The sequence below is a fragment of the Triplophysa rosa genome, unplaced genomic scaffold, assembly GCF_024868665.1.
Source record: "Triplophysa rosa unplaced genomic scaffold, Trosa_1v2 scaffold359_ERROPOS111650+, whole genome shotgun sequence".
NCBI classification, from domain to species: domain Eukaryota; kingdom Metazoa; phylum Chordata; class Actinopteri; order Cypriniformes; family Nemacheilidae; genus Triplophysa; species Triplophysa rosa.
Window position 1 is genome coordinate 48,257 of NW_026634364.1, and position 23,806 is coordinate 72,062.

The 23,806-nt window shown below is 40.1% G+C and overlaps 1 protein-coding gene across 2 annotated transcripts; it reads left to right on the forward strand.

Annotated features, from left to right (window-relative positions):
• Positions 1-1,105: 1,105 nt before the first annotated feature.
• On the forward strand, positions 1,106-23,388 carry ddx47 (DEAD (Asp-Glu-Ala-Asp) box polypeptide 47). Of its 2 annotated transcripts, none has more exons than XM_057328056.1 (12): positions 1,106-1,257; positions 1,792-1,885; positions 4,135-4,323; positions 9,005-9,076; positions 11,229-11,347; positions 17,968-18,039; positions 18,188-18,304; positions 20,686-20,832; positions 22,249-22,386; positions 22,481-22,551; positions 22,710-22,839; positions 22,924-23,388. In XM_057328056.1, exons 1-12 carry the CDS (start codon positions 1,138-1,140, stop codon positions 23,077-23,079), a joined length of 1,425 nt encoding a protein of 474 aa, XP_057184039.1. In that variant the 5' UTR covers positions 1,106-1,137; the 3' UTR covers positions 23,080-23,388. The 2 variants fall into 2 exon arrangements, with proteins under 2 accessions (XP_057184039.1, XP_057184040.1); XM_057328057.1 differs by having other exon boundaries at positions 22,780-22,839; positions 22,924-23,041.
• Positions 23,389-23,806: the final 418 nt, after the last annotated feature.

Genomic DNA, 23,806 nt, shown 5'->3' on the forward strand with positions numbered 1-23,806 from the left:
CAAGGGTTCTGATGGCTGGAGTGTGACATGGATTGACCGTGTGTACACATAAATCACAAGTGTTGCTGTGTTTAATCTGGACAGTATTGGCCTGTTGGCAAAGCAGTAATGCAGACGTGTCATCAGCATCATGTGTGTGACTGTCTAACTGTTGTCTAGATCAGCAAACTGTGGCTCGTGGAAAGTCACTTGGCTTTTGAATGACACGCAAAAAACATGACTGGCAATAACAATAGCTTTGATATTTGACCATTAGATCGTTTGGTATTGCAGTTTAAATTTCATTTCTTCTATTTAGGGAAAATAAAAACTCTTCTCTACTTATAGAGGATGAACGTGTATTTTCTCCCCATATTTCCATTGAAAAATATTTTGGTGGGTCTCGAGATAGATTATAGCTGTTAGGTGGGTCCTGGAATGAAAAAGTTTGCTCTAGATCATGTTTAAGAGATCTTTGTCAAAGAAACGTCAGGATGAGCAGCTACATCACTTACATGCAACTGGAACCATTTGCTTTGTGGATTTGTTATATTTATGTGCACATTCATTCCAACTTTAAAAGTTCATCATCAGTATGTGAGTCTCACTGTTTGTCGGTCGGTGTGTTTAGTATTTGCATTGTGGTGAGAATCGAGACGTTTTAAAAGTGAGTCATGATGGTAAAGCCGAAGAGTTTTGTGGCACAACATAGTACACGATAGGGTTATAGATATTATTACATATTTACGTCATTCCTAAGCACACACGCGTGCAGTTACATCGCGCACTGAACCCTCCCAAACCAGAGCCGTCGAAAACAGAGTTACGACACACTGTGATCTCGTGGTCACGTGGTTCATGGAGCTCTCAATAGTTCCAAACTGTCAGTCTGTTTGAATGTTTAAGCGGGAGAGACCGTGGAAGCAGCTTTATTCGCAACACAATTCACTAAATACCAACACAATGTTGATTAAATTGACAGTATTAATCCGTTTTGTGTGTTTAATGATGCGGTATTGAAGTGCGCATGCCCAGTCGAGGTAGCTGGATCGTTCTAGTCAAAACCATGCGAGTGTCGTAACTCTCCCAAACCATAAACCTGCCACTTCCGGTCATGCGCGAAGTCTCAAACGTAACACGTGGGTACGGGCAGCTGACATGGCGGATGAGGGAGAAACACGCGATGAGAGAATAAACACACAAACAGCAGAAGACGAAACACCACACAGTGAAACGAATGAAGACACAGAAGAGACACACAAGAGCTTCCGAGATCTGGTGACAAAAACATTCACACACCGCAGTTGATTTACTATAGTGAAAGTGTACTGACCATGGTTTTGTTTGGCATATCGATTATCATTTGTATGACCACATGATATAGTTCACTACAGATATGGTTAAAGTGTAAGAAAATTGTGCTTCATTCGCGGAAGGGATGTTTTGATCTGTAACAACATCTGCGTCCTTTGCTTGATTCGTAGCGCTACTGACGTCACTCAATTTAAAAGGAAGCTAAAGCTAATAATGAACAATGAAAATGCTATTAATAAAGTGTGTGTTTAGCTATATTTGTGAGGGCCAAATGTCCTAGGCACCATAAATTTGACTGGTCCTCACTAAATAAAAAGGCTCATAATTCAGTCAAAGTGTTTTTCTATCAATCTAATATCTTGCACATGTTTGTGTGATTATTAGGTTAAGGGTCAGGGTTAGGGATAGAATCTGTCATACGCCTGATATTGAATCAATGGAAGTCTACGTAATGTCCCCACTAGTATAGTAATACAAACGCGTGTGTGTGTGTTTTAGGGAGTCACTGAAGTTCTCTGTGAAGCTTGTGATCATCTGGGATGGAAGAAACCAACTAAGATCCAAGTGGAGGCTGTTCCTGTAGCTCTGGAGGGTGAGCACACAGTCATCTAATGATGGGTTAGGGATGCCCCGAGACCACTTTTTCTTTAGCCGAGCAACTTCAACCTTATTTACAGTTATGCGCATCATGGACACAGAATGTTGCGCTTAATGCATCCACTTCACTCACGAGCATCCCGGATGCAGAATGATGCGCTTAAAGCAGCTTCTCCTTCTGAAATCGCGGGATCTTTGCTCCCAAAGTTCATAACCCGTTCGAACACAACCAGAAGAGAATGGGTTATGTTGTGTGTTGAACACACCCAACCGTTTACAGGTGGATATACTGTATTAAAGATATGGTCTTTCATCAGGCCATTTATTTGATATTTGGATATCCACAGTATATATATATATATGTATTGTAGGCTCTGTGGCTTTAGTGGAATGCCCTCTTAATAGAAGTCTGATCATTAATATTTGACAGGGCTCTAGACTGCGACTAAATGGTAGCATTACAGACTAAAATGCGTGTGTCTCACGGTGAATGCGTGAGACTTGAGAGCCTGTAACATGAATAGAGTTTAGCGGGCTGTGCGTCAGTAATAACGGTCCGTGGGGAAACGCAGCGCTCCATGTGTACTGTAGTTAAATGGATTAAACGAGGCTTCGAGGCAACAAAAATTGCCTCGATGATTTTTTGTATTCGAATAAGTCGAGTTACTCGAGGAATCGTTTCAGCCCTATTTTGCCACTATTTTTCCCGCCAGTGCGACAAGTTTTTCTTAATGGTCGCACCGGTGTGACTGCCAAACTGATCAATATATCATTTTTGCGTATTATAAATTGAATGCGCAGAAATGTTACATTCAGTCACTCATTTTCGTCTCCCCTCCTTCAACCATTCACTTATCCATCAGTGCCCCGCCCCCAAAGACGTAATTGGCAGGCAGTGAAGCCACTCCCCCAGATGTTAGAGGGAGAATCTTTTGCTGCGAAGTGTTTATTTATATTGTATATTTACATTTATTGATTATAATTTAAAACATGTTCATATAATTATTTCACGAGTTGATAATTGATATTAGTTAATTAATATTAAACACAGCATTTAAATTAATATAACTATATTCGTATAAAACAAACTTTAATAAATAAAGCATTTTAAAGTAATGAAGAGAAAGAAGAGAAAGTTTATACCAAGCATTGTGCTACAGCTGAACCCGATCTAACCCAGGTTGGGTTTGTCTGGTTTTGTCAACTCAAAACTTACTCTGCAACTCAGCGTTTGTTCACCTCGCTTCGTGATACAGGCCACATGTTGAAAGGTTGGAGACATACAGTATAGCAAACAGTAAACAGACTGACAGATACTAATGCTTTAATATTGCTGCATTTTGTTTACTGTTGTGTGTCTATTTACCTGCTCTGTGTGTCTGCACTAGTGTTGTTAAAATGAGCTCGTGTCTGCTGCTCTTCCTGCGGCGGGAGAGAAGCAGCGCGCGTGGAGCGGAAAGGGTTCAAATGAAGCGTGTTTGGCGCTAGATAAAGATATTGAAGGATATAGCGGCAAAATATCAATTACATAATTGTTCCTGAGAGCGCGTGATGTGATTCTCCATTGTGTAGACCCGCGGCTCAATTTAAACAACCAAAATAGTCAAAAGTTTCAATGGTTTATTAGGCTTGGTCTCCGCCAATTGAAGATGACTGCCATAGACTATCATTTAGTGATTATGAAGAATAATGAAAACATGGGAACATCTTGAAAGAGTAACGTCCTGACCGTCACCGTACACACACATGCTGGATGGAGATTGACACATGACAGCACCAGCGGCGCTCAGAGTTTCTTCATTATGCTAGATTAGGTTATTCCTCCCATAAAGCTATCGAAATACATGCCGTGGAATACAGTGCATGAAAACTTTCATAATAATAAGTCCTTTTAGAAGCTCAAGAGTGACACCTGTGGGTAACGCAACGCAACGGATCTGGTTTGAATGGAACCTGTCAGTCCGATACCAGATCCAGAGAGCATCTGATCGGTGCATCCCTACCATTGTTTTCTACTGGCAGAAGTCATTTCATATCTGCTTTTTAAAAAAGAATGTGTCTAAAGCCAGTCTTTGTGTTTCAAGACAAGCGACTTCACGCCAATCACTTTATTATTCTAACATTCCTTTGCAAACCAGTTTTACAGCATAATAAAACATACCCATACCAAGCAATATTAGACTTTAATATTCTGATCTTTCTTACAGTTATTGTGACTCTGTACATACGTGTGTGTGTTTTCAGGTCGTGATGTCATCGGTCTTGCAGAGACCGGTTCAGGGAAGACCGGAGCATTTGCTCTTCCCATCCTGCAGTCTTTGCTGACGTCTGCGCAGCGGCTGCACTCGCTCATACTGACCCCCACACGAGAACTGGCCTTTCAGATCTCTGAACAGTTTGAGGCTCTGGGCTCCAGCATCGGAGTCAAGACGGGTACTAACACAACTCACACATGAGCATTGCACGGCTTGACTTTAAGCGCTGTCATGGGGTTGTCCTTCTCCTTCAGACAAGTAAAGTTGTCATTCACTTATCCAAAGATAAAAAATGATATTTCATTTAATATATGTCGATATTATTCTTTCTGATTGGTCAAGTTTGCTTATAAGTAGAGGTGCACCGATTGACCGGCCAGATTCCAAGCCGATCTTCTGTTGCCCGTGATGCGGGCAAGAACGTCACAGCCGTCAGTACACTCAAAGCCGCAAGTAAACATGTAAACGTGCGTGCGCACAGCCTGTCTTTCACGGCTCGTTTGTACTCGCATGTGTGTCCACCGGACCGCGAGTCTCTGCTGACTGACGTGCATCTTTCATATCCGCTGACTGCACGCGCGTTCACACGCATCATGTACTGTACACACTGTCGTTCATCTCTCGCTGCTCCGTCTACATGGGGTATGTATGCTAACAGTGATGCTATTAGCATCATGCTAAACTCGGACACATGCTAAACTCATGTTGAAGTCATTCACTCTTTGTAAAACAAACGTAAATTCCATTCAACTTGATTCCTTGTCTTACGTTAAAACTGTGGTAAATTCACCTAGGTAAAATGACATTCAACACGACTTCTACTAAATCCAAAATATAAAAAATGAATGAATCAACCAATATATGTGATATATATCTGATTGAGTTCTTTACTAACACAAAAAACTGCAAATACATATACATCTTTAGAGTATCATAAGATCTTTACTTTTTTATTGAAGTTGCAGCAAAAATCAACTATTAACTTTTAATACTACAGACCCAAGATAAAGACAATTATTTTACATGTCAGAAAAAATGAAATAAAGCAATGTTAGTTTCATAAACAGAAACAGACAAGAATAAAGTTGAAGTATTTTATTGTTATCTTAGACTTTTGTGAGATGAGTACAAAAATGAAAAAGGTAAATTAAGTGTTTAGTTATATCTTATTATTTGTACTTCTTTTCAGTCACAGAGTTCTTCAATTTAAGAGTTGTTTGGGAAAGAGAAGATTCTGTAATTTAATGCAGCTTGGAGAACTGCATTTAGGGAAATTGTAATGTTCAAACATTTATGTAATGAAAATAAGAAAATGTGCATTGAAGTTAATATGCCCTGTAAAACTTTGCTGTAATTTCGCAGCAGGTTTGCCAGTAACTTACTGTAGATTTAATGTACAATTTTGTTTTAAGCATAAATTTACACAGTTTATATATTTTTCTTTCATAAAATTAGACTAAATATCTTGGGTCTCTTTTGAAGACGTTTTAAATATTTTTACAGAAAACATGCTAAGGAAGAATGTCATTTTTTGCAGTGTTGCTGTGCTAATTCCAGTCTCTTCTTGCTAATTTTGAATCTCAAAAGTCAAAGTGTTTTAATGTTGATTAAAGTCATTGAAAACAGTACTAATTGGAAAGTTTATTAAGTAATTAAATCTACAGTAAGTTACTGGCAAACCTGCTGCAAAAAATACAGCAACGTTTTACAGTGTGGTTTTACATACAGTATACTGTCGATTATAGTGTGTGGATAGAAAATCGGAATCGGCAGATTTCATTTATAATAAAATCGGAAACCGGAATCGGCAAAGAAAATTGCAATTGCTACAGAACAAGGCCAGCAGTAATGATTATGAGTGTCAGGGCTGTACCGCACACTTCTAGAACATAGCACTGGTGCTACAGATGTTTAAAGTTGTGTAGCACATGCCAAACATAGTATAAAACGTCTGTTGTGATCATTAAAAAAATATGCAAGCGCAGTTCATCACATGAATGGGCAGAAAACTGACAAATGTGACCCTGGACAACAAAACCAGTCTTAAGTAGCACGGGAACATTTTTAGTAATCGGCAAAAATACATGGTATGGGTAAAAATTAACGATTTTTCTTTTTGCCAAAAATCATTAGGATATTAAGTAAAGATCATGTTCCATGAAGATATTTTATAAATTTCCTACTGTATATGTACAAACCCGATTCCAAAAAAGTTGGGACACTGTACAAATTGTGAATAAAAACAGAATGCAATGATGTGGAAGTTTAAAATTTCAATATTTTATTCAGAATACAACATAGATGACATATCAAATGTTTAAACTGAGAGAATGTATCATTTTAAGGGAAAAATAAGTTGATTTTAAATTTCATAGCATCAACACATCTCAAAAAAGTTAGGGACAAGGCCATGTTTACCACTGTGTGGCATCCCCTCTTCTTTTTATAACAGTCTGCAAACGTCTGGGGACTGAGGAGACAAGTTGCTCAAGTTTAGGAATAGGAATGTTGTCCCATTCTTGTCTAATACAGGCTTCTAGTTGCTCGACTGTCTTAGGTCTTCTTTGTCGCATCTTCCTCTTTATGATGCGCCAAATGTTTTCTATGGGTGAAAGATCTGGACTGCAGGCTGGCCATTTCAGTACCCGGATCCTTCTTCTACGCAGCCATGATGTTGTAATTGATGCAGTATGTGGTCTGGCATTGTCATGTTGGAAAATGCAAGGTCTTCCCTGAAAGAGACGACGTCTGGATGGGAGCATATGTTGTTCTAGAACTTGGATATACCTTTCAGCGTTGATGGTGCCTTTCCAGATGTGTAAGCTGCCCATGCCACACGCACTCATGCAACCCCATACCATCAGAGATGCAGGCTTCTGAACTGAGCGCTGATAACAACTTGGGTTGTCCTTGTCCTCTTTAGTCCGGATGACATGGTGTCCCAGTTTTCCAAAAAGAACTTCAAATTTTGATTCGTCTGACCACAGAACAGTTTTCCACTTTGCCACAGTCCATTTTAAATGAGCCTTGGCCCAGAGAAAAACACCTGCGCTTCTGGATCATGTTTAGATATGGCTTCTTTTTTGACCTATAGAGTTTTAGCCGGCAACGGCGAATGGCACGGTGGATTGTGTTCACCGACAATGTTTTCTGGAAGTATTCCTGAGCCCATGTTGTGATTTCCATTACAGTAGCATTCCTGTATGTGATGCAGTGCCGTCTAAGGGCCCGAAGATCACGGGCATCCAGTATGGTTTTCCGGCCTTGACCCTTACGCACAGAGATTGTTCCAGATTCTCTGAGTCTTTGGATGATATTATGCACTGTAGATGATGATAACTTCAAACTCTTTGCAATTTTTCTCTGAGAAACTCCTTTCTGATATTGCTCCACTATTTTTCGCCGCAGCATTGGGGGAATTGGTGATCCTCTGCCCATCTTGACTTCTGAGAGACACTGCCACTCTGAGAGGCTCTTTTTATACCCAATCATGTTGCCAATTGACCTAATAAGTTGCAAATTGGTCCTCCAGCTGTTCCTTATATGTACATTTAACTTTTCCGGCCTCTTATTGCTACCTGTCCCAACTTTTTTGGAATGTGTAGCTCTCATGAAATCCAAAATGAGCCAATATTTGGCATGACATTTCAAAATGTCTCACTTTCAACATTTGATATGTTATCTATATTCTATTGTGAATAAAATATAAGTTTATGAGATTCGTAAATTATTGCATTCCTTTTTTATTCACAATTTGTACAGTGTCCCAACTTTTTTGGAATCGGGTTTGTATAAAAACTTTATTTTTGTGAGTGGATGGCCTGCTACAGTGCCTCAGATTAACAACTTCAAAGGCGATTTTCTCAATATTTAGACTTTTTGCACCCTCAGATTCCAGCTTTGTAAATAGTTGTTGTTCCGCCAGATAGTGTCCTATCCTAACAAACCACATATCAATAGAAAGCTTATTTCTTCAGCTTTCAGATGATGTAAAATCTCAATTTTGAAAAATTTACCCTTAAGACTGGTTTTGTCGTCCAGGGTCACAAATGACGTTAATGTTACATACAGATGGATAAATTAGGGCCCTATCATTTTTAGTTTACCTAAATTGGTTTTTATTTTTCTGAAGTTCTGTGTATTTCATTTTTTTACTAAACAATAGAGGTATGTTTGTCCACATAAATTGCTGTAGTAAACTATAGTGTTATTTACTATAGTAAACTGCAGTAAAATTCCTAGATACTATAGTGTTTTTGAACCTTACTATAGTATACTACAGTGTTTACAAGGGTACTACAATTTCCTTTAGCAAATACTACAGTAATGTTACCGTTAATGGGACTTTTATTTTGACGTGTAGTCGTGAAGACGCTTGAGTTTTATTGTGTGTGTTTGCAGATAGCTTCACTCAAACAGTACGATGCTGTTAAAATAAACTCTCAGAACAACTCCGGAGATGAAGTTCATGTGTTCACATCCTCATACAGTGCAGACGCAGACAAATCCTCGACCATCACTCGTGTTGTATGTTAAACTGTGCACCTCAGACACGCAGAACATCCAGATGACTGATTTAAATAACACGATTCTAGTTAAATGGACTCGTTGCGTTGATTATTGTCACACACAAGCAAACACACTTCACACAAACACACAGCTCTGTCTAATGCACATATTCTTATTGCTATGTTACTGGCACATGACCGATTTTTTCGTAGCACTGTTATTATTATTCTTTTTTTCCAGTCGGGCAAGTAAAATTCTCTCTCACTTTCTCGCCCATACCAAACATTCATTTGTCCCGGACAAGCATTGCAGGAGCCCTGCATTGATATGATATGATTTGTGTGTTTCAGCTGTTATTGTCGGAGGGATTGATATGATGTCTCAGTCACTGGTTCTTGCTAAGAAACCTCATGTTGTCATTGGTAAGAATTCATTTGATCAATCTCTTGTTGTCCAGACACAGCTCCAGAAAAAATAAACAGATGCTGCGTTATATTTAAAAATATACCTGCTGCTGTGAGTCCTGTCATTAATGTTCATCAAAGAACAAAAGAAAAGAGGAATTCAATGCGTTTTGTAACTTTAATTCTGTATTTAATTGAGAATTTGGCATTAAAGACTGTAAAATGTTTGAGAACTTCATTCAATTTCTGTATATTTCCTACCTGTTAGACACGAGAGCTCTCAGTACTTCAATGTTAAATGGCTATTATTAATGTTAAAATAAATAAAAAATAATCAATTTAATAGAGACATCGGTTGCAGTACTAATATCAGAATGTTGCCTTTCATTCATAAAATGATGCTGTTAAAGAAATCTGTTGTTTCTACATTAATTTGTAGATGACATGTGAAATTATTAGAATGTAAAAGTATTTTAGGGGCAGTCGTGGCCTAATGGTTAGAGAGTGGGACTCGTGACCAGAAGGTTGCCGGTTCGATTCTCCGGGCCGGCGGGTAACAACTGAGGTGTCCTTGAGCAAGGCACCTGACCCCTACTTGCTCCCCGGGCGCTGCAGTGATAGCTGCCCACTGCTCCGGGTGAACGTGTGGTCACCACTTGCTGTGCGTGTGTTCACTACTCTCTGGATGGGTTAAATGCAGAGGTCACATTTCGGGTATGGGTCACCATATCTGACTAATAGGTCACTTTCACTTTTTTTAAAAACATTAATGTTATGTGCGATTGGTCGTGATTATTTTTTTATTGATTGACAGCACTAATATGTATATACTGTATATATACACTCACCTAAAGGATTATTAGGAACACCTGTTCAATTTCTCATTAATGCAATTATCTAATCAACCAATCACATGGCAGTTGCTTCAATGCATTTAGGGGTGTGGTCCTGGTCAAGACAATCTCCTGAACTCCAAACTGAATGTCAGAATGGGAAAGAAAGGTGATTTAAGCAATTTTGAGCGTGGCATGGTTGTTGGTGCCAGACGGGCCGGTCTGAGTATTTCACAATCTGCTCAGTTACTGGGATTTTCACGCACAACCATTTCTAGGGTTTACAAAGAATGGTGTGAAAAGGGAAAAACATCCAGTATGCGGCAGTCCTGTGGGCGAAAATGCCTTGTTGATGCTAGAGGTCAGAGGAGAATGGGCCGACTGATTCAAGCTGATAGAAGAGCAACTTTGACTGAAATAACCACTCGTTACAACCGAGGTATGCAGCAAAGCATTTGTGAAGCCACAACACGCACAACCTTGAGGCAGATGGGCTACAACAGCAGAAGACCCCACCGGGTACCACTCATCTCCACTACAAATAGGAAAAAGAGGCTACAATTTGCACGAGCTCACCAAAATTGGACAGTTGAAGACTGGAAAAATGTTGCCTGGTCTGATGAGTCTCGATTTCTGTTGAGACATTCAAATGGTAGAGTCAGAATTTGGCGTAAACAGAATGAGAACATGGATCCATCATGCCTTGTTACCACTGTGCAGGCTGGTGGTGGTGGTGTAATGGTGTGGGGGATGTTTTCTTGGCACACTTTAGGCCCCTTAGTGCCAATTGGGCATCGTTTAAATGCCACGGCCTACCTGAGCATTGTTTCTGACCATGTCCATCCCTTTATGACCACCATGTACCCATCCTCTAATGGCTACTTCCAGCAGGATAATGCACCATGTCACAAAGCTCGAATCATTTCAAATTGGTTTCTTGAACATGACAATGAGTTCACTGTACTAGAATGGCCCCCACAGTCACCAGATCTCAACCCGATAGAACATCTTTGGGATGTGGTGGAACGGGAGCTTCGTGCCCTGGATGTGCATCCCACAAATCTCCATCAACTGCAAGATGCTATCCTATCAATATGGGCCAACATTTCTAAAGAATGCTTTCAGCACCTTGTTGAATCAATGCCACGTAGAATTAAGGCAGTTCTGAAGGCGAAAGGGGGTCAAACACTGTATTAGTATGGTGTTCCTAATAATCCTTTAGGTGAGTGTATATTATATATATATAGCAATTTATATATATGTATACTTACATGTATATATGAATTTAGGAGCCATGGATTGCTCTCAATGCTTCTTTTGAACTTTGTCTTGCATAGCAACTCCAGGCCGCCTGTTAGATCACCTGGAGAATACAAAAGGCTTCAATCTACGAGCACTGAAATACCTGGTGATGGATGAAGCCGACCGCATTCTCAACATGGACTTTGAGTCTGAGGTACATGCGGGTACGCACGCACGCACGCACACACTTGATTCAGAGTTTACCTTCTAGTCCAATGTTTTCTCTTCATACATACAGTGCCCTCCACTATTATTTACATACATTTACATTTATGCATTTGGCAGATGCTTTTATCCAAAGCGACTCACATTGCATTGTGTTATACATTTGTGCAATACTACATACTATGTGCAATCCCCGGAGATCAAACCCATGACCTTGGCTTCGCTAGCGCCATGCTCTAACCACTGAACCACAGGACAGCTGGCACCCTTGGTAAATATGAGCAAAGAAGGCTGTAAAAATAAATCTGCACCTTTTCTCGTTTTGATCTTTTATTTAAAATAATCTACAAAATTCCAACATTTCATTGAAGGAAAACAATTTGAGGTAGAGGGAATATCACATTGTAAAAAATGTTTTTCCTCCATACATGTTGGCCACAATTATTGCCCCCCTTGTATTTATCACACTCCACAACCTCAATTTATAAGAAAAACAGCTGAGTCTTCTACAGACTGATGAGGTTTGATTCGCTTAAAGGGCTCATCGGATGAAAATCTGACCAAGTGGACTGGACATTTTCACTAAGGGGTGTCCTCACTTTTGTTGCCAGCGGGTTAGACATTAATGGCTGTGTGGAGTTAGTTTGAGGGGACAGCACATTTACACTGTTATACAAGCTGTACACTCACTACTTTACATTGTAGCAAAGTGTCATTTCTTCAGTGTTGTCACATGAAGAGATATCATCAAATATTTACTCAAATTTGAGGGGTGTACTCACTGCTGTGAGATACTGTAAATAATAAGACATTAATGAAGTATATTTGAATAGATCATTATACATGTAACATTTTTTTAAAGCAGAAAACTACCTGTATCTGTAATGAGAATGAAAAAAGTTGTGTACAAAGCAAGACAAGACAATACTAAACTTTTAAATATATATATATATATATATATATATATATATATATATATATATATATATATATATAATATCTAGAAATCTCGGTTAGATGTGTTTCTTCACATAATATCAAAGTTAATGTTACATCAAATTGTTATACTTGCTTTTGTTTCTACGAGGTTGGATTATTGCAATGCTTTATATTTGGGTTTAAGTGCATCTTTGACAGCCCGCCTTCAGTATGTTCAAAATGCTGCTACGAAACTTTTAACAAATAATAAGAAATGGGATCATATAAGCCCTGTTGTGGTATCTGTAACATTCAGAATACAACACAAGTGCTGATGCTTGTTTAACTCAACTCAACTTTATTTATATAGCGCTTTTTTCAATTTTCTTTGTTACAAAGCAGCTGTACATAAGACATATTGACTATAAGCAAAACAATTAAAGTTGTACCTGTAAAAACAAGAAAAAGTTGAAAACACAGAAGACAGACACACCCACATACAAAACACTCCACACACACAATATGCACATGTACTAACACACATAGACATAGACACACACGGACGCGCACGCACACACACACACACACACACACACACACACACGTACACAGACAAGTACGCACACAGACACGCGCACACACACACACATGCTCAGTGAGAGCACACATTTAGGATAAAGGAGAGAGAAGCACAGGTCAAATATAACAGACTATAAATTCCTATATGCAATATTAATTAAGTAAAACTTTAAAATTCTAAATTCTAAAGCAGCCCCCCCGGTCAGGCAAATAGTGCAAAAAACAGTATGCAAACGGTGGCGAGGAACCCAAAACTCTAATGGAGAAAAAAACCCTCAGGAGAACCCAGGCCCAACCAGGGGATTCCAGTTCCCCTCTGGCAAAAGCTGCTGCCTCTGCACAAGCTCCAGAGAGCTTGCACATCAAGGCTAAATAAAATAAATAAACTTACTAATAAGGTCAATTATAGTTTAAGATTATCATTAATAATCTAATAGCATTTGAAATTTTGTGGTGAGGACGTGTCAGGTGACCGCGTCCTTCTTTATCCAGCTCTATCATCTCAGCTCTTGTCAGGTCGCCGCTTCCCATTCTCCGCTCTACCATCAGGTCAGGCCATGAAGACGTGTCAGGTGACCGCGTCCTTCTTTATCCAGCTCTATCATCTCAGCTCTTGTCAGGTCGCCGCTCTACCATCAGGTCAGGCCATGAACTGCATCCTGCTCGCTGTGGTAACCTGTTCTGTACTCTTTGATGCAACAAGTACATCAGTTGTACATCTGTTTATAAGGCATTGATCCCCTATCAAACTCAACGCTCATTACGGTCCTCCCAGAGTTTGTGGTTACTGTTCGACGGTCTCAGCTGAGGTGAGCCCCTGCTCTTTGGAACGTACTATCTCGATCTTTGAAAAAGCAATTGAAGACTTAGCCATTTTCTCATCCTTTTGGCGTTTGATTGGGAAACTTTGTAGTAGGGTTTGATTTGGTGATTTTAGTATTTTTATTGACGTACAGCCCTTAAGGTCCTTTACAATGGTGTTGAAAGTGCTCTATAAATAAACTTGACTTAATGTAAGTATCTTTGTGTGTGTAAACAGTAAGGGGTGGTTTCCCGCACAGAGCTTAAAGCCCCACTTAAATGCCTTGGAGCACACAGCATTATTTGATGTTGGGACATAATCTCAACTGAAAAATGCAGAGAGCGCGAGACATTTCGTGTGGCTCCTCCCCTTTTAAAATAACAAATAGCGGTTCGTTTTGGGCACAGTCCACCTGGCAAAGCTGCATTTAACAGTGTAATAGCCACAGTGGTGTTAGATTTCTAGATTTGTTTGAGCGCGCGCATGCAGACTGTCAGTTTTGAACGATTAGATCTTCTAAATGGGAATTTTATCAGCACGTAGGAGGATATCAGTTTATTGACTTATTTTTAATAAAAGGAAAAAAGGTTCATTTTGATTTCACTGGTGCTTTAAGCCTAGTCCCAGACTAACTTAAATGTTAAAGGGGTCTTGATCAAAACTGACTTGCACTGACATATCTTAAATGGGAGGTTTTTTTCTACTTTCACACAAATGTAATGTAAATCATAGGGGTCCACAGAATGTGTCTGTGAAGTTTCAGCTCAAAATTCCCCACAGATCTTTTATTATACCATGCTCTAGTTGCCCAGTTTTGCATGTGAGGAGAAACGCGCTGTTTTGGTGTGTGTCTCTTTAAGTGCAAATGAGCTGCTAGTCTCCGCCCCCTTTTCACAGAAAACTCAGCCAGGGCTGTGAGCCTGTGCTTCCATCGACAAAAGAAGGGTCACATAAAGCGAATGAGAAACATTTTAGTCTTTAAACACCAAACACATTGTTTTCTATAAGCGAACAGACTCCTAACAAAGGCGTCACATTTTCTATACGTGAAAACACACATGACAAACCGATTGCGTATTTACAAACCATACACACTGCTTTCTACAAGTGAAAGTAGCCTACCCAAGAAAGAAATGTCACAAAGCGAATGAGAAATTACTGTGTCTCGTCTTTGAACACCAAGCACATTGTTTTCTATAAGCACACCTGTTTCCCCCGGGGCCATTCGCGAAGGCGCTCCGGTCCCTGTTGGTCCGGTCACGACCGCTTTCGGGAGTAAGACCTGCGATCGCGTCACAGGGTTTCAAGGGTGAAATAACAAAACGGGAGGGTGGCGAGAACCCATGTTACCATGACAAACCGTCCGCGTGTTTACAGACCATACACACTGCTTTCTATAAGTGAAGTTACTCAAGACAAACGTATTGCGTATTCTCTAAGTGAAACTAAGGTTACACAGGACAATCCCGTCGCGTGTTTACAAGCCATACACATTGCTTTCTTTGCGTGAACGGACAAACCTGTCACAATGACATTTTACCTACTTTTAAGTTGCCACAGGTCCCTGAGGTCTTACTTAAAAAATACTGCTACTTACAATATCTTTATTTGCAGCCTTGCCTCGTTCAGTCTGGGGGATTTCCATTGAAAACTAAATGAATCCATTGCTCTCCTGTCAGGCTGGGAACAGTGTTCTGTGCTGCTCTGTGCACCCAAGGACAGAACAGTTAGCATGTTTGGCACGAACTTTTGCCATGGCGTTAGAACGATACACTCCTATCACCTGCGAAAAACAAAACGGCGCGCCGTGGGTGGAAACTAGCAGATTAAGGGGCGGTGCTATTACAAACCCGATTCCAAAAAAGTTGGGACACTGTACAAATTGTGAATAAAAAAGGAATGCAATATGTAGCGAGGAAGGTGGGGCGAGAGCCGTGGGGCGAGTAAGGCAAGACCGGCGGTCGCACAGCTGACACTCGTTGCCACTTACGCCGCCGGCCCCGCCTTACTCGCCCCACGGCTCTCGCCCAGCCTTCCTCGCTACACAATAATTTACGAATCTCATAAACTTATATTTTATTCACAATAGAATATAGATAACATATCAAATGTTGAAAGTGAGACATTTTGAAATGTCATGCCAAATATTGGCTCATTTTGGATTTCATGAGAGCTACACATTCCAAAAAAGTTGGGACAGGTAGCAATAAGAGGCCGGAAAAGTTAAATGTACATATAAGGAACAGCTGGAGGACCAATTTGCAACTTATTAGGTCAATTGGCAACATGATTGGGTATAAAAAGAGCCTCTCAGAGTGGCAGTGTCTCTCAGAAGTCAAGATGGGCAGAGGATCACCAATTCCCCCAATGCTGCGGCGAAAAATAGTGGAGCAATATCAGAAAGGAGTTTCTCAGAGAAAAATTGCAAAGAGTTTGAAGTTATCATCATCTACAGTGCATAATATCATCCAAAGACTCAGAGAATCTGGAACAATCTCTGTGCGTAAGGGTCAAGGCCGGAAAACCATACTGGATGCCCGTGATCTTCGGGCCCTTAGACGGCACTGCATCACATACAGGAATGCTACTGTAATGGAAATCACAACATGGGCTCAGGAATACTTCCAGAAAACATTGTCGGTGAACACAATCCACCGTGCCATTCGCCGTTGCCGGCTAAAACTCTATAGGTCAAAAAAGAAGCCATATCTAAACATGATCCAGAAGCGCAGGTGTTTTTCTCTGGGCCAAGGCTCATTTAAAATGGACTGTGGCAAAGTGGAAAACTGTTCTGTGGTCAGACGAATCAAAATTTGAAGTTCTTTTTGGAAAACTGGGACACCATGTCATCCGGACTAAAGAGGACAAGGACAACCCAAGTTGTTATCAGCGCTCAGTTCAGAAGCCTGCATCTCTGATGGTATGGGGTTGCATGAGTGCGTGTGGCATGGGCAGCTTACACATCTGGAAAGGCACCATCAACGCTGAAAGGTATATCCAAGTTCTAGAACAACATATGCTCCCATCCAGACGTCGTCTCTTTCAGGGAAGACCTTGCATTTTCCAACATGACAATGCCAGACCACATACTGCATCAATTACAACATCATGGCTGCGTAGAAGAAGGATCCGGGTACTGAAATGGCCAGCCTGCAGTCCAGATCTTTCACCCATAGAAAACATTTGGCGCATCATAAAGAGGAAGATGCGACAAAGAAGACCTAAGACAGTCGAGCAACTAGAAGCCTGTATTAGACAAGAATGGGACAACATTCCTATTCCTAAACTTGAGCAACTTGTCTCCTCAGTCCCCAGACGTTTGCAGACTGTTATAAAAAGAAGAGGGGATGCCACACAGTGGTAAACATGGCCTTGTCCCTAACTTTTTTGAGATGTGTTGATGCTATGAAATTTAAAATCAACTTATTTTTCCCTTAAAATGATACATTCTCTCAGTTTAAACATTTGATATGTCATCTATGTTGTATTCTGAATAAAATATTGAAATTTTAAACTTCCACATCATTGCATTCTGTTTTTATTCACAATTTGTACAGTGTCCCAACTTTTTTGGAATCGGGTTTGTACAATGAGATCCTTCACCTACGTCATCAAGGGAGCGTAATCTGAAGCACTGACTTTTTTCACATGCTTTCAGAGAAAGACGTAACAAACCAAAGTTACTGTGTTGTACTTTTTCACATTTTCTGGGTTAGTGGATGAACCGCGGAACCGATTATAGCACCTAAACACAGAAAAAGTTGTTTTCTTTTTCACAGAAATTTTTTCGTGAAATGTCCCCTTTAAAACATATCAGTGCGATTGTTTTGTCTCAAGATGCACACAATTATGCTTTTTTTGTAAAGTATGTTTTTTAAGACGACTGAAATATCCTGGTTTAACTAAGACCTAGTTCTGGAAATCCTTGTCCAGGAACCCGCCCCTAAATGTTACAGAGGATGAGATTATCAGTCATGGACACTTCTTTTTTTCACCATTTCTTCATTTTTATTCAACGTTAATATTTTGTCAATGATTTTTTTTAAGAATGGGTTAATCTTGCTTTGTTTAAATTACAACATGTAGTGCACTCAGACAAATCAGGACGTGTTACAGTAATGAGAATTTCAGCAGGAAAAGTAATCAAATACAGTAATCAAATGTTAAAATGATGCTTTGTGCAAGGTTGAGAACACAATTATGTTTATTATGAGTATTTTTTGTGTTACGGTATTATATGTTTTATAATTAAAATCTTTCGTTTTGTGAGAATGACAAATATTTTATGCTGAGTGTTTCTCTGTTGTCAGGTGGATAAGATTCTAAAAGTGATTCCTCGAGAGAGACGGACTTTCCTGTTTTCAGCAACCATGACGAAAAAGGTACAAAGAGTTTGAAGCAGCGAGAGCGTTGTGAGAGTGCCGCTGCCAGTGCTCCGATCATTCTAGCAAAGATCGCAGCACTTAGTAATGTAAATTGTGTAGTATTCAAATGAAATTGAATGAAACCTTCTTGTGCCTCTTGTTTCAGGTTCAGAAGCTCCAGCGGGCGGCGCTACTAGATCCTGTCAAATGTGCCGTGTCCAGCAAATACGCCACTGTAGAAAAACTGCAGCAGTATTACATCTTCATACCATCAAAGTACAAGGTTCATGTAGAAAATATTCACAGTTATTGCTGATGTTCTCAATCACAGGTGAAAACTGCAACAAAAGAAAAGAATCATTGTGTTAAAGAGCTAAATATCATCAGTTATAATATTTGTGAACTTGGAGTTCTATAAATCCAAAGTCAGAACTGTCCGTTTCATAAGACTGGCCCCTAGACCCTCATTCACTATTAATTGACTAACATAGTGCACTTGAAGCAGCGAATGAAAACGAGTGAGTGAATTCAGAAATTCATGACAGATGCCTAGCAGCTAGTTGTGAGTGTACATCAGTTGTACACTTGTTGTTTCTGCGCACGACAGGATTGAGTGCACTCAATAATTTCCACTATGAATTTAGACACCAAGAAAAATGGATGTCCTCTCAAACAGTGCTCTGTATTATGGTATAGGGGGTTAGGTTAGACACTATTACTATAGTATGCTTGATGATTTATGTTGGAATAAACTAGGGCTGTTAACGCGTTAACGCATGCGATTAATTTTTTTCAGATTAACGTGTTAAAAATATTTCACGCAATTAACGCAGCATCTGTTTGTTGTGTCATCCTTTGTCTAGGTTACATATAATCACGCTGTTATTCGTGTCCAGGCTTTTAAACCACTTAAACATGTTTTGAAAGGTTGCTTTGTTCAGTGGAGATAGACAGCTTCTTGCTGTGGGACGCGGCAAAACGCAACTCAAGGTCCAGTCTGGTGTATACAGTCACGGGCTAAAGGCTGCGTCAGTCAATCTGTGTCAGACAGCACAGCACCAGTATAAAGTTCTCTTTCGTGCTTGAATGAATAAAACACACAAGATGATCACAAGTTAAATACAATCTTAAATGAATGCAAAGAGTTGTGAAAATGGGAGTGGCGTCATCTGCGTAAAGAGACAGCTCTTAAAGGGGCCGCGTTCTTAAAGCTTCTGCTGTGACATCTGTCACTCATGTTAATCAAAGAACAAAAGAAAAGAGGAATTCAATGTGTTTTGTAGCTTTAATGAGAATTCTTCTGTATTTAATTTACAATTTAGCATTAAAGACTGTTCAAGTGTTTGAGAACTTCTAACCCAATTTCTGTATATATCCTATCTGTTAGACATGATAGCTCTCAATTATACTTTTGAATGGCTATAATTAATGTTAAAATAAACAAAAAATTTAATAGAGACATCAGTAACAGTACTAATATCAGAATGTTGGCTTTCATTCATAAAATGATGCTGTTAAAGAAATCTGTTGTTTCTACAATAATTTGAAGATTAAATGTGAAATTATTAGATTGTAAAAGTATATTTTAAAACATTAATGTTATGTGTGATTAATAGTGGTGCAACGGATCATCATTGATCCGTGATCCGTTCGGATCAATATCTTCGGTTCGGCACACACGTGATCCGCAGATTGATTTATGAAAAAAAAGTTGTGCGCATGTTCAGTCCACACACAGCGTGGTCATGGCGAGCGGAGGAACGGAGGAGCTTGAACGCCCCGCGTCATTTAAATCCCCTGTATGGGATCATTTTGGCTTCCCTGTGAAATATAATGATGAAGGAAAGAGGTTAGTGGATAAAACCGTGACGGTGTGTAGGCACTGTGGCACAAGAAAGACATATGACAGTGGAAACACATCAAGCATGGCCACGCATTTGAAGTGACATCACCCCGGTGTTTCACTGACAGGAGTGAAAACGAAGGCTGTTCAACAACCGCTTATCACCGCGGCATTTAAGCAGCCCCTTGTTGCACAATCAGACCGGGCTAAAGCCATCACAAACGCTATCGGTGTGTTTATAGGTGCCGACATGAGGCCATATTCGGTTGTGCAAAACGAGGGCTTTAAACACATGCTGAAAGTGCTTGAGCCACGTTACGACATCCCGTCGCGCACCCACTTCAGCGAAAAGATTGCGAAGTTGATTTTATATATTTTAATTTAATCATTTAAAAGTGTTAATAAACAAAAAGACAAAACTTATGTTTATTTGTCTTGTCTTGTCTTTTTTTTTTTTTGCTGATCCGAAAAATTATCCGATCCGTGACTCTGATCCGAGAAACGATCCGAACCGTGAGTTTTTTGATCCGTTGCACCCCTAGTGATTAATCACAGAACAAATGTGCGATTCATCAGATTCAATTTTTGAATCGATTGACAGCACTAGAATAAACACAAGTGTAAATATGAAATGCCACATTAAAACTTGACCATCATATAAAAAACATGTAGCTCGGTTAACTCTTCTTGGATTGTATCTGCTAAAATTGTTCAGACCTCAGTTGTTCTCTGCCAATGGTTTTTCATAGTCACTTCCATTAAGATTCTTGATCAACTAGGTTGTGCAGGTGCTAATGTGTGGACGTTTGTGTGTGTTTTAGGATTGTTATCTGGTTTCTATTCTCAACGAACTGGCTGGAAATTCCTTCATGGTTTTCTGCAGCACATGTAACAACACTCAACGGGTGGCACTATTGCTCAGAAACCTCGGCATCACAGCAATCCCTCTGCATGGACAGATGTGTCAGGTACACACACCAATCAAAATCTGTTGCAGTGTCGGCGTCACGAGCGTGGCATAGGGGACATAGCCCGGCACCTTCAGTCACTGTGCCCCCTCACTTTTTGAAATGATAAACGAAAGCACATTAAAACTATTCGGAAAATGAAATGAGTGAATATTGATTAAAGAAGCAGAGGTTTAAAAAGAATGGAGGGCTCTAGTATGACGTCTGTTTTATTTATTTGGCAACAGACTTGACGGACAACAGTGTCTTGCTCAGTACTTATGTGAGATGTTCAAAAACACAAGCTAATGAATGCATTGCTTAACAAGAAACGGGTGTGTTTACCATTACGTGGACTGTGAAATATGTCTGCGCATATTGATAAAGTGGAGATACTGGCTGTCTATCAGTGCTTTGGATCATTTTCTTGGTGAAATGGAAGTGCGTTTCAGTGAACGTGATTCAAAGTTGGCAGCAGAAAGTGAGCGCTCGCTCTTAAGTGTTGTTATAATGATGCGATGGGTTTGTTAGACACAAAGCTTTACTGGGAAACAGTCCTCCTTTACTTTTCTGCCACTTTTTCTTCAAAGCCTGCTTTTGACACCTCCGTCTAAATTAATCATCTTTATTTATTAACTTCCACTGAATTTCCAGTTCTTCTTGTCAAAACTTCCTACAACATTTGCTCTCCTCCAAGTTGATATTAATAAGCATTTAAATGAGCCTTTCCCTTTCTTTCATAGAAGCATGCTTTAGTTCACTTCAGTTTTTCAGCTTTAAAAAGGCCATGCGAAATATGCAATGCTGTCCTCGAAATTGACATTTAGAATCTCCATCTTGAGATGCGTCTATAACTCGCAGGTATTGCGCACCGGACGCGTATCATGCATGCATGAGCTCAAGTCTAAAGTCTACTCCTGATGGACGATGGGCAGGATTTAACTTGATTTTTATTCAGTTCTAGTTCAAAATATGTGGATCTTAAACATTTACCAATGAATAGGCAGTGCGTGGCTGACACGAGCAGACATGGGTTTCTTTGCGGAATCGGTTAATGTGCGAATGTGCCATGATATGGTTACTACGTTGCCTAATAGATGAGTTTTTCCTGCGATTATCAGTGTAAATGAATACACGGATAAAAAAGAAATTTGTTAAAACTGAAACTTGAGACCAATGGTGGGGCACGACGGAGTAAAGACTTCAGAACTGCTGCACACTGACACGGAGCAGACCGAGACCGTCAGCCTATGTGCCGTACCTCAGCCTCACACAGCACTGGCCCATTTTCAAATCATGTTGTCCATTCTCTCCCTTGCTTGCTTGAGCTCTTATCCTCCTAGCATCATGGCCTATACTACCAGTACTGGATATAATCGTCTGCCAAATGAATAAATGTCAATGTCCTGTTGTTAATGCTTGTGTATGTGTGTCTAGAGTAAACGTCTTGGAGCTCTTAACAAATTCAAGTCAAAGTCTCGCTCTGTGCTGCTGGCCACTGATGTAGCGTCTCGTGGGCTAGACATTCCACACGTGGATTGCGTTATCAACTTTGACATCCCAACACACTCGAAGGTACTGAACCCCCCCCCCCCGCCCCAAACACACATTCACATGATTTTCTCAGCTGTTTTTCTGAAAGTGAAAATGTGTTTGTTTTTTTCTTCAGGACTACATCCATCGTGTGGGCCGCACGGCGAGAGCGGGAAGATCTGGAAAATCCATCACATTTGTCACACAGTCAGTAGCCATTTGTTTTTAAAACTGGTCTGTTTGTAAGTGTTGAGTTTGATAAAAGACTGTTAAATTGTCATGATCACCAATGAACAATGAGTAATTCCAGAGGGAAATAATTCATGTTAATGTCAAGATTTTTAGCGTGTTTTTTGATTACGCAGGTATGATGTTGAGCTCTTCCAGCGAATAGAAACCTTGATTGGTAAAAAACTGCCCGTCTTCCCCACTCAGGAAGAGGAAGTTATGATGCTGATGGAGCGAGTGAGCGAAGCGCAGAGATTTGCACGGATCGTATGTCCTTCTCTTCATGAGAAACATGCACATAGAATGTTCTGGAGTGTTGAATTGATGAATCTTTCTTTCTCTGTCTTCCAGGAGATGAAAGAACACGGAGACAAGAGAAAAAGAGGTCAGTCCAGAGATGAAGCGGCCGATGATGAAGAGCAGTCAACTGGAGTGAGGAAGAAGGTCAAGGGTGGATCATTTCGTGGAGGGAGGGGTCGGGGTGGCAAATCCAAACGTGGCCGCTGACTGTCCATAGCATATGTTGAATAAATCTTCTGCTTTTCCACAAAACAATGTGTGGATTCTTGTTGATTGAGCGATTGAGCGAAGCGCTGTAAATGGACTCGCTGCGCCTAATGCGGTTGTTAATGTGACGTAATCACCTCAGGTGTCATGATCGAGGGGGAGGAAATTCCTGAACTGATGGCTTTTTATTTGCCTGGTTTTATTTTTAATATAGCTAATATTTTTATATTTTGTTACACTTATTGATTACACGCGCCATTCCAAAAAAAAAGATTTCTGGAAATCATCTTGCGACCCCGCCCTCGTGGCCTTGCGACCCCCACTTTGGGAACCCCTGGCTTAGAATGGCCATTTGGCTGAATTTTTTTACGCAAATCTGGCAACCCTGGGATCCTCCCCACTAAACTAAAGTGAACGTCAGCGCTACTACACAGTTGAAAGCGATCTAAAAAGGCAAATAGAACAATACAAGAGGAAAAAGGCTCATGTTAAAGTGTGGTGTAATCATCTGTGGGTTCAACTATGTGTGATGCATTGCTTAGAACGAGTCAAAGATCATAGAAACCTTGTCATGAAAATGATGGGCGGTTTTGAACGAGTTATTTGAATGACTCACAGACACAAAAAATGCCGCCACCTACTGGCCGTTTTAGTCACATTGAATTAGTGCCAATGTTAAAAATGTTCTTTAGTAGTTACTACAGTAAACGTTGCTAAAATTACTAGA

Excerpts from the sequence above, each read along its gene's own strand:
- ddx47 (XM_057328056.1), top strand. The coding sequence starts at position 1,138 with ATGGCGGATGAGGGAGAAACACGCGATGAGAGAATAAACACACAAACA. Across the intron at positions 1,258-1,791 it reads ACAAGAGCTTCCGAGATCTG|GGAGTCACTGAAGTTCTCTG; the intron begins GTGACAAAAACA and ends TGTGTGTTTTAG. Across the intron at positions 4,324-9,004 it reads CAGCATCGGAGTCAAGACGG|CTGTTATTGTCGGAGGGATT; the intron begins GTACTAACACAA and ends TGTGTGTTTCAG.